The 16,139-nt window shown below is 34.6% G+C and overlaps 1 protein-coding gene across 2 annotated transcripts in view; it reads left to right on the plus strand.

Annotated features, from left to right (window-relative positions):
- PDHX (pyruvate dehydrogenase complex component X) overlaps positions 1-11,006 on the plus strand; it is a 61,772-nt gene extending 50,766 nt beyond the window's left edge. For both annotated transcript variants that reach the window (XM_074336201.1, XM_019738597.2), the window contains exons 9-11: positions 1,377-1,535; positions 6,408-6,472; positions 10,101-11,006. In XM_074336201.1, the coding sequence (XP_074192302.1) occupies positions 1,377-1,535; positions 6,408-6,472; positions 10,101-10,359 (483 nt within the window). In that variant the 3' untranslated portion in view covers positions 10,360-11,006. The remainder of the gene's footprint in view (positions 1-1,376; positions 1,536-6,407; positions 6,473-10,100) is intronic.
- Positions 11,007-16,139: the final 5,133 nt, after the last annotated feature.

Genomic DNA, 16,139 nt, shown 5'->3' on the forward strand with positions numbered 1-16,139 from the left:
TCAAGATTATCATTTCTTGAAGTTTTATAGAATTCACCAGTAAAAATATCTGAGCCTAGTTCTATGAAGAGGAGGAAGCCTTGGCAACTTTCTTATTTTTCCCCCCACAATTATTAAGCTGTTTAATTTTCAGCTTTTTCTCGAGTCAGTCTTTGAAACTTACATATTCCCAGAAAAATCATTCATTTCATTTGTATTCCCAAACTCACTAGCCTAGAGTCATTTAAATTTGTTTCTTACAATTACTTTAATGTTCTCAGTGCCTGAGGATTTTCTGAACTCTGTCTTGCTTTCATTATTGCATATTCATATTCTGACTCCTTATATTGTTTCATTATGTATTTCTTCATTTCCTTGGGTTTATCTCGATTAGAGGTATCTTGTTAGAAAACTTGAATATGTAATTCAGTATAATTATTTTTTATTAATAAAATTTAAGATTATAAATTTTCCTTTGAGTACAACTTAGGCTACGTACCATATGGTTTTGTTACGTAGCTTTCTAATTAAATTTATTTGCCAAATATTCTTCATTTGTGAGGGTTATTCACCTTAGGGGAGTGGTCAGAAGTTAGATAAGTAGTTAGAACCAAATTGTGGATCGCCCTGTTTACATGACATGCAGGAAGACGTGGATCTTACTCTATAGAAAGCAAAGAATTTTTGAGAAGAGAGTTTTGTTTTTTATTTCTATTTTTCAGCATCATTTTCTCTTATGATATTTTGCAACATTATCAGTGTACATTGTTTCCAGGCATTTAGTCATTACATCTGTTTTGTTTTTTTCCTTCCTCAGTGTGTATATATAGGATACACATGTGTATATATAGGATATCACATGTAGGATATATCCCATGATTATGAAACTAGGAAATCTCTCCTAAATAGGGAAGTCATTTGTTAAGGGCCTGTTGATACTTCCCAGGGCTGTGCTAGAAAGTCAGGCTTCCTTCATGCCATAGGAATAAGGGGGATGAATGTCACTGCCCCTCTCCTCTTTCCTCTTCTCCTCAAGGTCATGTTGGTCAAATGTTGTTGAAGCAGGAGGTATAACAAATGTTAAATACTTTCTAGCAATCAAGTGAAACAAAGGGAGCCCTTTTTTTAAACCATAACTTAAAGAGCTCAAAATATGTACCTCATCAGAATTTCCTTGAGCTTGCTTGAAAAAAGATGGTATGTTTAGTTATTCTTCCCAAACATAAAAGACATTTAGCACAGAGATCCAAACCAATTTTTCAAACCGAATTTTTATTTCCTTCTGTCTAGCTGTATTCACTTTCAACATGCATAATAATATTAGTTATTTTTCTGTAACTGCCTTGGTCTAACACTGTTTCTTCAGTAGCGTGTTTTTTTCTATTTCTGTTTTCTAGCAAATGCCAAGTGTTAATGTAAGCTGGGATGGAGAGGGCCCAAAACAACTGCCCTTTATTGACATTTCAGTGGCTGTGGCAACAGATAAAGGTTTAATTACACCGATCATAAAAGATGCTGCTGCCAAGGGTATACAAGAAATTGCTGACTCTGTAAAGGTATGCCTTAAGAAATACTGTTGTTTCAAAATGTTAGTTAAGCATTTACTTTCTGATAATGTCTTGTCGTGATCTGGTTACCCTATGATTAATATAATATACATCTATATATAATTACCTATCTATCTATATATAATTCCACCGTGCACTTACACGGTGGAGAGTTGGCGAACTAATTGTCTGACCTCGTATATTTATATATACAGGTGTGTCTATATAAGTATGTGTGTATGTTTCCAAGTGATTGTCAGTTGTGTATATGGAGTTTTAAGTTTTTATCCAGGTATAACCCATTTTAAGAACATTTAACCTTCAGAAATTTAGAAATAACATACAGACAATTCAGGGTCACTAGTATTCAAGTTACAGATGAGTGCTGTACTTCCCAAAGTCTAGATGACATTTTAGAATGATTTTAAAGTTAAGGCTTAAACTATACTTCTGTGAAATTGGTAATGGATAGCCCTCACTGTTAACATCATTTTATTCTTAAAAGCTTATTCATTCATTTCTAGAATTGAGACCACTAAAAGTACTGAGTATTCCAGAAGCAAAAGTACTTTTTTTCCCTCCAGGTTTCTAGAAAAGCAGTTTTGTAGCTCCAGTATGGAGGAATGTGATTTCACCAAAAGTAGCACGTTGAACAGGCAGGAAGACGGCAGTAGGCAGCTTTGATACCCTTCAGCTTTGATGATAATTTCTAAAGGTGTTTTGGGGAAGAAATATCACAAGTCTTGATTGAAGTGTTAGCATTGAAAATTTCAGATTCATTTAGGTATGTGATTCTTTTTCATTTCGCAAGGACCAGGTGTATATACTATAGTGGCAGAACAAGTTATAAGGGGGATAAAAAGTAGAAGGTAAGACTTCTTTGGGGAGCTGACAATATATAAATGTATAGACTTACTTGCCCCAAATAAATAAATGAGTGCAAGGAAACCTAGTTTAAAAAGCACACCCTTGGGATCTTAGAGTTAGATGTGACCTTAGTGGAATTGACGTTGTAAAGCCTTTCTTCACCCCTCTTTGAAAAGATTTGCGGAGTGTGTTTTTGTAGATAAAAATGCAACTTTTTCCTAATTGAGAGGTAGCATTAATTTGACCAATTTTAATAGAGGGGGGTTTACTAGGATAGTGTATGCCTTTATTCATGAAGGGTTTTCAGCAACAGTGAGAAGACATGTATTTTAGTATTTTTGTGAAGTTCAAAAGAAATTGAATTTAACTGTAGCTTTCCAATTTCCTTATCTTTATACATGTTAAATTTTTTAAATTAACCATTATACGAAGGTTTCTTTGATTTTGACCAATTTACCGATTTTACTACTATAGTGAATAGTTCTTAAAGAAGCTTTGTGAGCATTGTCTCTCTTGCATCCGGAAAGAACTGAAGTTGAGGTGCCCTGCAATGGGAAGGGCAGTCTCAGCCCCGTGGAGTGACCCAGGGCCTCTGGGAGGCCTTGGGCATTTCCTGTAACTCCGGCAGCTCTTAAGGTTTGCTGTGCCCGGGCTGCTCCTTGTCCTACCTGCTTCCCTCTCCGACCCTGCCACCTGCCACGCATCTACGACCAGCACTCCACTCTCTTCTTGTGATACACCAGACACTAGGCTAAGCATTTCATATACTGTATATACTGTATAAATGAGCACCCACATTTTTGGCCCAATCTTTCAGAAAAAAAAACTTTTTAAAATTTTTTAATTCAAATTTTTGTTTACATTTAGGTACTTATTTTTTGTATTATAAATGAATTTTAGCATTTATTTTTTAACATATTATGGTACGGAAATTTTAGGTAACTAATTATAAAACTCAAGAACATATACAAGGTACAAGAAATGTTATGTACCGGTAACAAATTAACAATATTTATGCATCACAATCACAGAAGGCCAAGAACTCTTCATAGTTGATTGTAAGTTCAGCAAAACCGATTGTCATATTCCAGGGTATTATTTTGCATACGGATACTGTTACTGATTTCTAGAGTTAAACTTTTAGCTCATAAGCATAAATAAAAGAATTAAAAACATTTATATAGATACGGAATTAGTACTACCCATGTATAATGCACAGCCTTATTTTCCCCCCACAAATTTGGGCAAAATGTGCGTATAATACATGGCAAAAGACTGTAATCCTATTAGCCCAATAGTATAGTTGGAAGCTAAACTTCCCCATTTTAAAATTGAGGAAACTGAGTTGAACTTTTTTAAGAAATTTGCCCAAGAGGATGCATTTAGAAAGCAGTGGAAGTGAGGATTTATTTAAACCCAGGCGTTTTTCACTTCAGATGCCACTTTCTTAGTTCCGTGGCTTCCACAGCTAAAATACCTTTCTGACATTTCCCTGTTTTATTGACTGCGTATGGTTTATACTTTATTTGTTGATCCTTCTATGTTCCGTACTGTCTTACATTGACTGTCATGTTCATTGCCATATATCCAATTCTAGAAGAGTGCTTGGAAGATAGTAGTTGCTCAATTAAGAAAAAAAAATTTTTTTCAATAAAATTCTTTACTGAAATTAATTTTCCAAGGAGTTTGTAGGTCCCTGGAAATTTATCTGTGGACCCCAGCTTAAAAACACCTGCACTAAGTATTTACCTCTTGACCCTCAGTAATCCCAAGGATGTAAATGTGTGGTGCTAATGGCATATCTCAGCGAAATTCAAGTTTGCATTTCTTAAATAAAGTAATATAGTGACAAACCTTATCTCCCACACTATTCTTAATTCTTCATTAATTATAGTAGTTTTAAAAGGCAGGGAAAAGTGTACCGCATTAGTACCCAGTAACTTTTTTGAATGAATTTGTGAGACGTGATATGTTTTAGAAATGTTTGCTAGTCGTCTTGTATTACATCCGTCCAGGTAGATGCGTCAGGTAAAACCTGCTTTGACTTTTAGTTCACATTTCACATTACCAGGAAAGCCCAGTGAGAATTAGGATTTTTCAGAACCAGCGATTCTCCTCAGAATCTATTCTTACTCCAGGCTCTTAGAGTTCACTGATAGGAATATCCTGCTAGTGTATTTAAGGTCTACAAAGGTTTTTTAAAGTGTATCATGTGCGCTTGCAATCAAGTTTTTCAAATGAATATGCTTTTTATTTGTTTTAATGTGGTGGCTCATCAGGATATGTGGAAGTCATCTGCCTTGAAAGAAATGCCTTTCAGAGTCCACATGATACGTGCCTGTTCAAATCATGTGAACAGTTATATTGCTTAAGGCAGGAAAAATGCATTTGTAGATTGATTTCTCTATTTCTGGTACTCTGTGGACTATACAAATCTAAGTTCATCTCTTCATTTTTCATTTTGGATCCAAATAGTTTCATAAGTAACTATATCCAAATAGTATAAATCTATAGTTGTTTCAGTTGCAGTAAGTCACAGTGATACATTGAGATCATTTTTAGATTTTTAAAGAATGTTTTCTTTTTTAAAATTTAAATAATCTATGGTTTAAAATTAAATAGTTATTAATGGTGGTTATAATTACACTTAATGTTAGCTATATAATCCAGAATATTAAGTAAGCTATAGATTTATTTCATCTACCCAAATGACAGTAGCTTTATTTTTCCTCTTCTCATAAAGTAATTCATTATTAATTTTTCATGTATATAATGATTCAATCTCTATTTTCTCTTTTGAAGAATTGAAAAATAAAGATTAACAGAAGTGTGGTTAATTGCAAGTGCAAATAGATGAAAAATTAATGACAATTCTTTTTTTTCTCTTTTTTTAATTGGGGAATATTGGGGAACAGTGTGTTTCTCCAGGGCCCATCAGCTCTAAGTCATTGTCCTTCAGTCTAGTTGTGGAGGGCACAGCTCAGCTCCAAGTCCAGTCGCTGTTTTTTTTTTTCAATCTTTAGTTGTAGAGGGCAGAGCCCACCATCCCATGTGGGAATTGAACCGACAACCTTGTTGTTCAGAGCTCGTGCTCTAACCAACTGAGCCATCCAGCCACCCCAGTGACTTTTCTTAAAGTCACTTTCGGGGTGTCATCCGTCTCTCTGAAAGTTTTTAGAAATCAATATTGTCAAGAGTGATATGAAATTACTACATTTTTGTAGCAATGTAAACTGCACTAGCTCATTCAGGAAATGCTTCAACTATAAGATCAAGAATCAAAATAATGTCCATTTCCTAGGACTTAGTAATTCTACTTCTGAGAATAATATGAAATCATTGAAAAGAAACCAATGAACCAAAGTATCACACTGGGGAAATGACTAAGTAAATTCTGGCAGATGCAGTTCTTAGGTTATTAAACAGACATTTAAAAAGTCGTTTATAAAATGACTTAACACAAAAGATGTTTAGAATATTGAAAAGTAAAATATAAAGTTCTGTTTGTTGTTGCTTTTTTTTTTCCACAACTGTCTGAAATTATATATATGTTATGGGTAAAAAAGAGCCAAAAACTGAAAGATGAACACTGATATGTCGGTTGTGGGTTTGTTGTCAGTGCACAATATATTTAAAATACTAGATTGACAAGAATGGCTTCTTCTAATATTTTATCTTACAAGAAAAAATTTATACATAACATAGAAAACACTGAAGCATTCTGCATAGTAATGGTGCACAAGCTAATTCCAATATTTGAAGAATTTTTAAAGGAAAGTGATTTTTCTAGATTTTTGATTCTCATCTTTAGCTTGTTGGGTTATCTGTGCTCTAACTTGTTCATTTTTTTAAATTGTTTTAGAGAAAATTATATATATTTTAAAACATCTTATAAAGTCAAATCAAAGCATATCAGAAATAAGTGTGTACCCTGTATAAATACTTCAAGTGACAAATACCCTTTACTGTGCATACCATAGTATTGGTTGACACATTTGTTTGTATTTTTCTCAGGCTCTATCAAAGAAAGCAAGAGATGGAAAATTGTTACCTGAAGAATACCAAGGAGGATCTTTTAGGTAAAATTTAAACTCTTAATTATCAATAGCATCAACAGATATGAAACTTATAAAGTCCATATTAACTGGTTTTATTTATTTTCTGAAACTTTTTTTTAATTTAAGTTAAATATTACATATTTTATTTAGATAACAGAATATGTGAAAATATATAATCAGGCTTTTGTATCAAAGCTAGTAGGAACCTATTAGGGTTAGTTATTTAACCCATTCAAAGCTTCATAGAATGGCACTCAGAGTCTGAAATTTAAAAAAATATATATAAATACAATAGATTTATAAATCTCAATTTTTTTTCTTGCCATCTGGACCCTTCAGTTGTTACCGGCTCTATTCTTGTTAAAGTGTAACTTACACACAGTCAAGTATACTGCATGTAGCTTGAATGGTTTACAAAGTAAAGAAACCTATGTAACCAACCAAAGCAAGATATACTCTCTTTACCCTTCCTCATCTTCACCCCCTTAAGGATAACCACTGTTCTGAAAATGATCACCATAGATTTGTATTGCTAGCTTTCATCTTTATATAAATCCATATTCTTGGTGTCTGACTTCTTTTACTCAACATTGTCTGTGAGATTATCGCTGTGTGAAGCAGCCATTTATCTGTTACGGCAGTGTATTCTGTTCTGTAGTATGCTGTATAAATATGCCAGTATTCATTTTGTTGTTGGGCATTTGTGTTGTTTACAGTTTGGTGCTATTACAAATAATGGTGCTATGAACATTTTCTTAGTGTCTTATGGTGACTATACATATTTTTGTTGGGTAGACCTGAAAGTATAATTGCTGGGTTAAACATTTTAATAGATTCTGCAAACAATTTAACAAAATGGTTATACAAATTTATACTTCCATCAATGGTGTATGAGAATTCCCATTAGTAATGTTAGTTTTTAAATTTTAACAATTCTTAGGGTATATAGTGGTACTGTTTGTGGTCAGGGAAATGCAAATTAATGATGTTGAAAATTGTTTTCATTTGCCTGTCTGCCATTTGAGTATATGGTAACTCACCAGACCAAGTACCTGTTGAAGTCTTGTGTCTATTTTTAAAAATGATTTGCAGAATTTCTTATTTCCAGATACACAGACTTTTGTAGGATATATATTATTTCAAACACAATTTCTCACTCTGTGTCTTGCCTTTAGAACTTTCTTGATGGTATTTTTTTAATATACAGAATTTCTGAATTTTAATGAGGTCCTATTTATCAGTATTTTTCCTCATAGTCAGTGCTATTTGTTTTCTGTTAGGAATTATCTCCTGAAGAGTCACAAAGTAATTCACCTATGTTGTCTTCTAGAAGCTTTATAACTTTTCACATGTACATCATAATCCATCTGAAACTAGATTTTTTTTTTATGGTGTAAAGATTAAAGTCAAGATTCTCTTTTTTTCTTATGTGGATATTAATTTGATCCAATGTCATATATTTAAAAAATGATTCCTTCTCCATAGTATCGAGAAGGTGACCGTTTATGTGTTCGGTCTGTTTCTGTGTTCTTTCTTCTTTTCAGTCATATATTTGTGTATCCTTTTCTCACCACCACCGAGCTATATAACTTTTGATGTCAGTAATGAAAGTCTGCTTGTTTTGTCCACCCTCGAGATTGTCTTTCCTGGCTTTGTATATTTCCAAAGAAATCTTAGAAATTTTTCTTACCCACACATACATACATACACACCTTTCTGGGATTTTGATTGGGATTGCATTGAATCTTTTGATGAGTTTAAGGAGAATTGATCTTTGCAGCATTGTGTCTTCTAGTCAGGGAACATGGTGTAAACCATTTATTCAGTTCTTTGATTTCCTTCAGTTATGTCTTAAAATTTTTTATATAGTGGCCTTACATAGGTTTCATTAGATTTCTTCCTTGATATCTTTTGATACTATTGTAAATGGTATTGTTCTTCAATTTTATTTTATAATTACAGCGACTTGTATATAAATATAAAATGAATTTTTATATTGACCTTTTGTCTAGTGACTTAGCTAAATTTACTTACTAATCTGACTGGTTTATCTGTAGTCTTTGTTTTAACATTTTTTATTAGTTTCAGGTGCACAAAACAATGTAATAGTTAGACATTTATCATTTATATCCCTCACACAGTGATAGCTCCCCTACCCCCATCCACTACCCCTCTGACATCTCACACAGCCGTTACATTTCCACTGTCTCTATTCCTAATGTTGTACTCTGCTTCTTGTAAATATATATATATATATATATATATATATATATATATATATATATATATATATATAATTGTAGGTGACATTCATTATTGTTCAGCTTCAGCTTCAAGTGTACAGTGCAGTGATCAGGCGTCTACATCATCCCTGAGGTGGTCTCCCAAATGGGACAAGTGTCCACCCTACAAAATCTTTATAACATTATTGATTACATTCCCCAAATTGACTTTCGTATCCCTGTGGCAATCTTGTGGTTACCGATTGTGCTTTCTAATCCCCTCACCTTCCCCCTTATCCCCACCCCCCCATCTAGCAACCCTCAGTTTTTCCTCTATGTCTCTGAGACTGTTTCTGATTAGTTCATTCTTTTCTTTAGATTCCGCATATAAGTGAGATCATATGGTATTTGTCTTTCTCTGTATAACTTATTTCACTTAGCATAATGTTCTCTAGGTCCATCCGTATTGTTGCAAATGGTAAGATTTCATTCTTTATGGCTGTGTAAAACTCCATTGTATAAATGTACCACAGTTTCTTAATCCAGTCGTCTACCGATGGGCATTTCGGTTGTTTCCATGTCTTGGCTATTGTGTATCCGATAAGGGATTAATATCCCCAATTTTTAAAAAGCTCACTCAACTCAACTCCAAAAAACAAACAACCCAATTAAAAAGTGGGCAGAGGACATGAAGAGACATTTTTCTAAAGAGGACATAGGACATACAGATGGCAGACAGACAAATGAAAAAATGCTCAACCTCACTAACCATTAGGGAAATGCAAATAAAAACCACAATGAGATACCACCTCACCCCAGTCAAAATGGTTATCATCAATAAATCAACAAACAACAAGTGCTGGAGAGGATGTGGAGAAAAGGGAACCCTTGTGCACTGTTGGTGGGATTGCAGATTGGTGCAGCCACTATGGAAAATAGTATGGAGTATATCTCAAAAATCTGAAAATGGAACTACCTTATGTATGACCCAGCAATTCCACTCCTAGGTATCTATCTGGAGAAATCCAAAACTGTAATTTGAAAAAATGTATACACCCCTATGTTTATTGCAGCACTATACACAATATCTGTAGAGTCTTAGATTTTCTGTGTATACAATCAATTCATCTGTGAATAATGACAGTTTTAATTTTTTTCAGTCCTTTCTCCTTACATTTCTTTTTCTTGCTGCATGCCACTGCCTAGGACTTATGGTTCAATGCTGAATAGATGTTTATATTAGATATAATATTTGTATGTGCTTCAGTATTTGTTTTTTGATACTATTGTCAATAATGCTGTTTGTTTTTTATCTTTGACTTGATATAAGATCTGTAACACAATTTTTTAGTAAAGAAAAAAATGTATGCTTGGGGAAAGGGTTCTTTGAGGACATGCCGCCTTCAGAGCTCTTTGTTTCCCCCTAGTATTTCCAACCTGGGGATGTTTGGCATCGATGAATTTACTGCAGTGATCAACCCTCCTCAGGCCTGCATTTTGGCTGTTGGGAGATTCCGACCTGTGCTGAAGCTCACTCAGGATGAAGAAGGAAATGACAAACTCCAGCAGCACCAGCTCATCACGGTCACGATGTCCAGTGACGGCCGAGTGGTAGATGACGAATTAGCCACCAGGTTTCTTGAAAGTTTTAAAGCAAACCTAGAGAATCCTATTCTACTTGCCTAGCCCTCAAAGATAAAGCCATTACCCACAAACATAAACTATACGGAAAAACAATTATGTATTTAAGTGTGAAGTGTATGAAATGTTTATTTATTTAAGGTGAAAAAAAGTTGGACCTGAGTTGTCTGCATTTTCAGTTTGGGTTTAATGTTGTAGGAATAAATGATAACAAACTGTTATTGATGAAAGAGAACATTTAGTTAGATCCATTTTTAATATCTGGTGCTGTGCAAAGGCGGTGTTAAACTAGATGTAAATTAAATTATGTTTTTGACTCCTTGCAACATTTTAGAGTATTTGAAAATGTATGATAAATTGTAAACTCAAAAAAATTGTTAACATTTCTACTTAATTGTATTGAAATTTGGAGTAGTCTTCAAAGAGATGCCCATTAATTTAGTAGTGGGACCTCACTTTGACAAGCACTGCTCTAGATATACTTGAACAATTTAATATGTACAGAAGTTTATTCTGGATAATGGTAAATAAATAAGAATCACATTGTATTAGGGGTTGTGGCAACATTATTGAACTTTTTATGTATATATAGCCATATGTTTTAGAGTGCTTTCTATAATATCAGTCTTATTTTTTACTACTGTAACACTGTGAACTTCTAAAGAGAAAGAATAAAAATAATCAAAACTGGAGAGAGAGAGAGACCAAAATATTTGTTTGTTTCAATGATAAACTATAGTTTAAATATCTAAACCCTCAGAAATAACTGCTCGCCTTCGTACTAAGTTGGAATATATTAAATTATGCTATTTCCTACCAACATTTAAGTTAGTGTTGATTTAAACACAAACTGTTTCAAGTTTGTATTGTGCAATAAGATGTGAGAAAATACAAAAATTCCTATTGTGTTTTAAGTGTTTCAGACACAGATGTTTAGGGAAAACTTGAAGTAGATTAGTAATTTCCTTGGAACACCTTGAAAGGGACTCCAGAGAAGGAAGGAAGGAATTTAAAATTAATATGGCATTGGGAAAATAACAGATAAGGAATGTAAAACTTTGGAAAGAGAGTAGAAGAGAAGGCTTATGAAGCAGGTGAGAACTATCCTTTAGTGAAATTTTCACTAATTATTGTAAAGGTTAGAAGAGCTTATTTCTCTCTTTTAACAACTCTGCTACAACTGGCAAGATAGCTGTACCGAAATTGGATGGTAATTTAATTAACCCGTCACAGAAAGGCTCCTGTTAGTATCTGCTGGCATGAATCACCAGAAGAAAGACTGCATGGTACAGGTTGTATGCTGTGATTTGACTGGACTGCTTATCCTCTAAGAAAAGAGCCTTCTAAAATAGAGCTCCTATCAATCGTTAGGAAAATGCTTAATTCCAATCATTCAGTTTTAACAAGCTGTTTTTTAAAAATAGTCTTCAAAACTTTTGTCATATTAACAGTTGTACTGAAAGTGATAACCAAATGCCTCTTTCAAAACAACTTTTCTAAGTTACATTATTTGCAGTCAGTTTTAACTGAAATTGTTTTTTCCCCTAATTTGTGTATGTGAGGGGTAGAGCATGAGCCAGCCATAAATAGCCCTTGCCTTGGAGCTCTTTTTTCCATGGCCCGAGCTGCATAAACCATAATGCATCTGTTTCCCTGTAGGCGAACGGGTGTTGACCCCACCCCAGGGTGCCATACAGCGTTGTGAACTGCCCAGGAGAAATGCTGTATAAACTGAAGACATTTTAGAGCTTCATGGTCATCACAACCAGGCTTTTCATATAATAGTTGTTTCTCATAGTTGGACTTGTCATGGTGTGACTTCTCAGCTGTGGGTACACGTGCTCATTCTTGCTGACTACAAGTGTTTTCTCTAGTATCTCTGTTCTGCTTAGGTTTATGTAAGGAAATTGTCATTTCATTTCTCAAAAGAATTGTATTGCACTGTGAGGTCAAAGACTAACACCGATTTGGGAAAGAAGTATGGTATCCTTGGTTTGCATCATTATAGAGAGTGCGCTGTGTGCTGCATGAGCCGGCTCTGTATGTATGTGTATATATATGTATATATAGATATTTGTAGTACTGATAGGTATCACACTGAGAGGATGTAATAATAAAATTTTATACCTGGCCATCTTTTTCCTCATTTAAACAGGGAAAATGACTGTAATATTGGGAAGAGACTTCTATGGAAAAGGTAATGCCCATTCCAGTTAACACTTAGGCATGAAAATGACAATGAACATTAGAATTTATAAGTCACAGTGGCCGTGGTTGTCCCTGATTGCAACTTTTAGTTAACATTGACAGGTACAGTTTGTTTGCTCACTGTTTTGTAGCAGATGAAAATCATCAGTATACTGCTGGTCAGACGCCTTTGTTTGGAACATTACTAAGAAATTTATGTATACTGGTATTAGTACTTTATATATAGTGTCAGATGGAACTTATATTTTCTTTTTTGCATTTTGGATGTAATTTAAGACTATGTTGTATAGGCCAGCCATTTGGGCATTATGCTACAAGTAAACCTAGTTTCCTAACCTTTTGTTGAAAGGTAGGTGGTGCTGTGAGTTAATATACTATATGCTGAGTGTGGGAGAAAAATAAAAATGGCATTTAAATCTTCGTTTTCAAGGAAATCTGTCCTTATTGCACATTGCATGATGATGGATTTTGTCTCATGTGAAGTGAATGAATGAATGAACCAGTGTCTGGCATGTAAGAATTAACCATTAATTTAAATGTGACATTATTAACGGGAAACTCTGTTTGGTCTCTGAAGAACGAAGTAACAATGCAGAATTACTTTCAGACTAGTCTGGCCACACTCTGCAAAGTCGGTTAAAAAGGAACCAGCTAGAAACTTCTGCTATAATTAAAGCATGAGTTGTTTAGATTCTGCACTTGTTCAAGTGGCTGTAAAGAAAGGAGAACATGAAGAATATTGGACATGTTAGTTTGCTGTGGTGTATTGTGAACTTATGGGGCGGGTCTGTGCAGCAGCAGTGATGCAGTTTACCAGCCCCAAACACGGGGGCCCCCTGGTCCCGTCACCAGTATACAGAAGGTTAAGGTTCTGATAAGTTATATACAGCAAATGGTGTATTTCAGGAGACATTCAACCTTTTTATAAATGGAAGAAGCAATAGTCTGCCAATGATATTATTTTAAATAGTTTTGTGGATTTAAAAATTTTATTTTCTAGTGTCTCTATTGGTTTAAAGAGATGGGGACAGATAGGATTGGTGGGAACGTATGATTTGTCTAGACTTGTAATACTGAAGACATCATTTAATTGAAATGATAAGGTATAAAGATGTACTTTGAAAAATTATGATTTGCCTCAGTTAATGGCTACCCTATTTCTTTGATCATATAAAATTTACTTTCACATTTTATCACTTGTTTATATTTTTTGCAACAAAGCCAAGCAGCCTTCCTAGCAAAGTAGCTGTTTTTTTAACCTCTACTTTATATGCTACGCACAACTAAGGGAACCTTGGGCCTTTATTAAAAGAGAAATTATTAGCAAAATCATTAATTAGTCAGGATTTTCCTTTATTCATACCTAAAATAATTTATTTTTCTGAAATTTATTAGTTTATGAAATTCTTTATTGGTCTTATTACTACAAAGTAGGTCTGTTAAAAAATAAGGCTATTGTGATCAAATTAAATATTATTCATAGCACTTTATAAAACATAATGTATTATATAAATCTAAGATGTTAAATTTTCATCACATAAATTGCACTTATTCTACACTTTTTATCAGTGGCTCATCAAATGTCTGACAGGGAATGGCATTTATCAGGAAGCTTATAGGATGTTACTTAAGGAACTACCATCTTTCCCAGTGAACTACTGGCCTTTAGCACATACTTTGTTTCTCAAGTTTGCATACTGACATCAACAGTATTTTAAGCCTTTAGTATTTTAATTTCAATTTTATCTGTAAATTACCGCATTCTCAGTAAAAACCTTATTTCTGTGCTTCAGTATTCTCTTAACCTATAAAATGAGGAAACAGTAGGAAAAATTAATCACAGTGGTGTTTGCTTATCTTGTTTAACCTCGATTCTATAAAGTAGGTATGCCCTACTTTATAATCATCATTGCAGGCAGGATAAGGAAACTCAGAGATTATGTAATGTGGTCAAAAGCACATGGCTCCAAAGTCCCAGTCCTGGGATTTGAACCTTGGAGGTCTGTGCAGCGCCAAAATTCGAGCTCACTATTTTGTAGATTACAGCTTTCTAAATTGTGTTGCTGCTGCTGAGATAATTCTTGTTAACAGGTAACATTTTCCACTTGCAATAACTGCAGGGCCTATTCTTCGGTAATGACTCTAATGTGTTTCCTACTTGCTGACCACTCTTAATTCCTATGTTCTCTGAGTGGATTTCTTTGTGTCTTTATGGTACTTGTGTGCAGAAAGTGCTGAGGGATTTTTGTTTTCATTAAGCACAACTATTAACCTGAAATGCTGAGGTAAAATGTTATAACTTCTATCTCTGAATGGAAGGCTTAGAAAAATACAAATTTAAAAACTTAAGGACTTAGTTCCTCTAAGGGGTAAAAAGATGATGTAGAACATGTTACTTTCAATAAATATCTGCATCTGGTCCAGATGCAGAATCAAAAGCAGTTACCGCAGTTTTTATTTTGGAGGCTTTCGGCTTCTGTACTAACAGCTGTATCAGTGAGGGTCCACTCTTGTATATTGATAACCCTATCAGTCAGGGTCCAATGCTTGCAGCCCACTGGATGGCAGAGACGTTCATTGCGTTGCCCAGGCCTGATCTGTGTGCGGTCATCAGGGAAATATGAAGCCACCCTCCAGGGTACAGGTCAGACTCAGTTGCTGGGCTGGTGCATTTAGGGCGATCAGGGTGCCACTACGGGTGGGAAGCACTTGGCGTCTATGTTGGGAGGGCCGTGGGGAGGTGGTCACCAGGCCACACTGGGGCTGCCATTCTGGGAACATGGCAGGGGCAGAGCACCACTGATGTGCACACCTGCTGACCTGCCATGCAGCAGCCGGAACTAGCAATGTCCCTCGGGCGCCGTCTGTTGAGAAAACATTGTGCTTGGTGTAAAGGAGAAATGCTGCAAAGAATCACTGGTTATTGTGGAAAAGGAAAAGGTATTGAAGGCTACATCTGCATCTGAGAGACAATATATTTGTAACTGGCACAACTGCCCAGCCAGAGGCTGGGAAGTAAAATGTGATCTCATAACCTGGAATAACGCCCCATAAGACTCCTTATAAGGAGTCAGGGTGCCACTATGTAGGGATAGCCGTCTATATTAGACCTACTTTGTGGGTAGAAATCTACCGAGGGTAGAGGTGATACTGAAAACAATGTCACTTTATTTCAAATAAATTCCCCTCTTTTCTAGGTGAGACATTTGTTAAAGTGTGAAACCAAAGAAAGTGTTGAAATACATTATTCATTCACCAATGGTGATTCACCAGTGGTGAGCATCTGTGTGTGCATGGGCACTGAGGATTCATAGCTAACAGCCCTTAATCTTCAATCAACTTAAACTGGTAAAATAAATCAATTGTTTAGATTATCATTTGGGAAATTCTCTACAGAACTTCTGTTTTCTAGGTGGATATTTCAATACAATTTTTCTTGTTATATAATTATGTAGTTCCCATTAAGTAGATGCAGATCTCTCTCTCTCTTTCTCTCTCTCCATATATATATACATATACATATATATATATGTATATATGTATATATATATGTATATGTATATATATAAAAATATATATGTGTGTATATATATATATATTTATATATATGCTAACCA

The sequence above is a fragment of the Rhinolophus sinicus genome, linkage group LG06 (genome assembly GCF_036562045.2).
Source record: "Rhinolophus sinicus isolate RSC01 linkage group LG06, ASM3656204v1, whole genome shotgun sequence".
Lineage (NCBI taxonomy): Eukaryota > Metazoa > Chordata > Mammalia > Chiroptera > Rhinolophidae > Rhinolophus > Rhinolophus sinicus.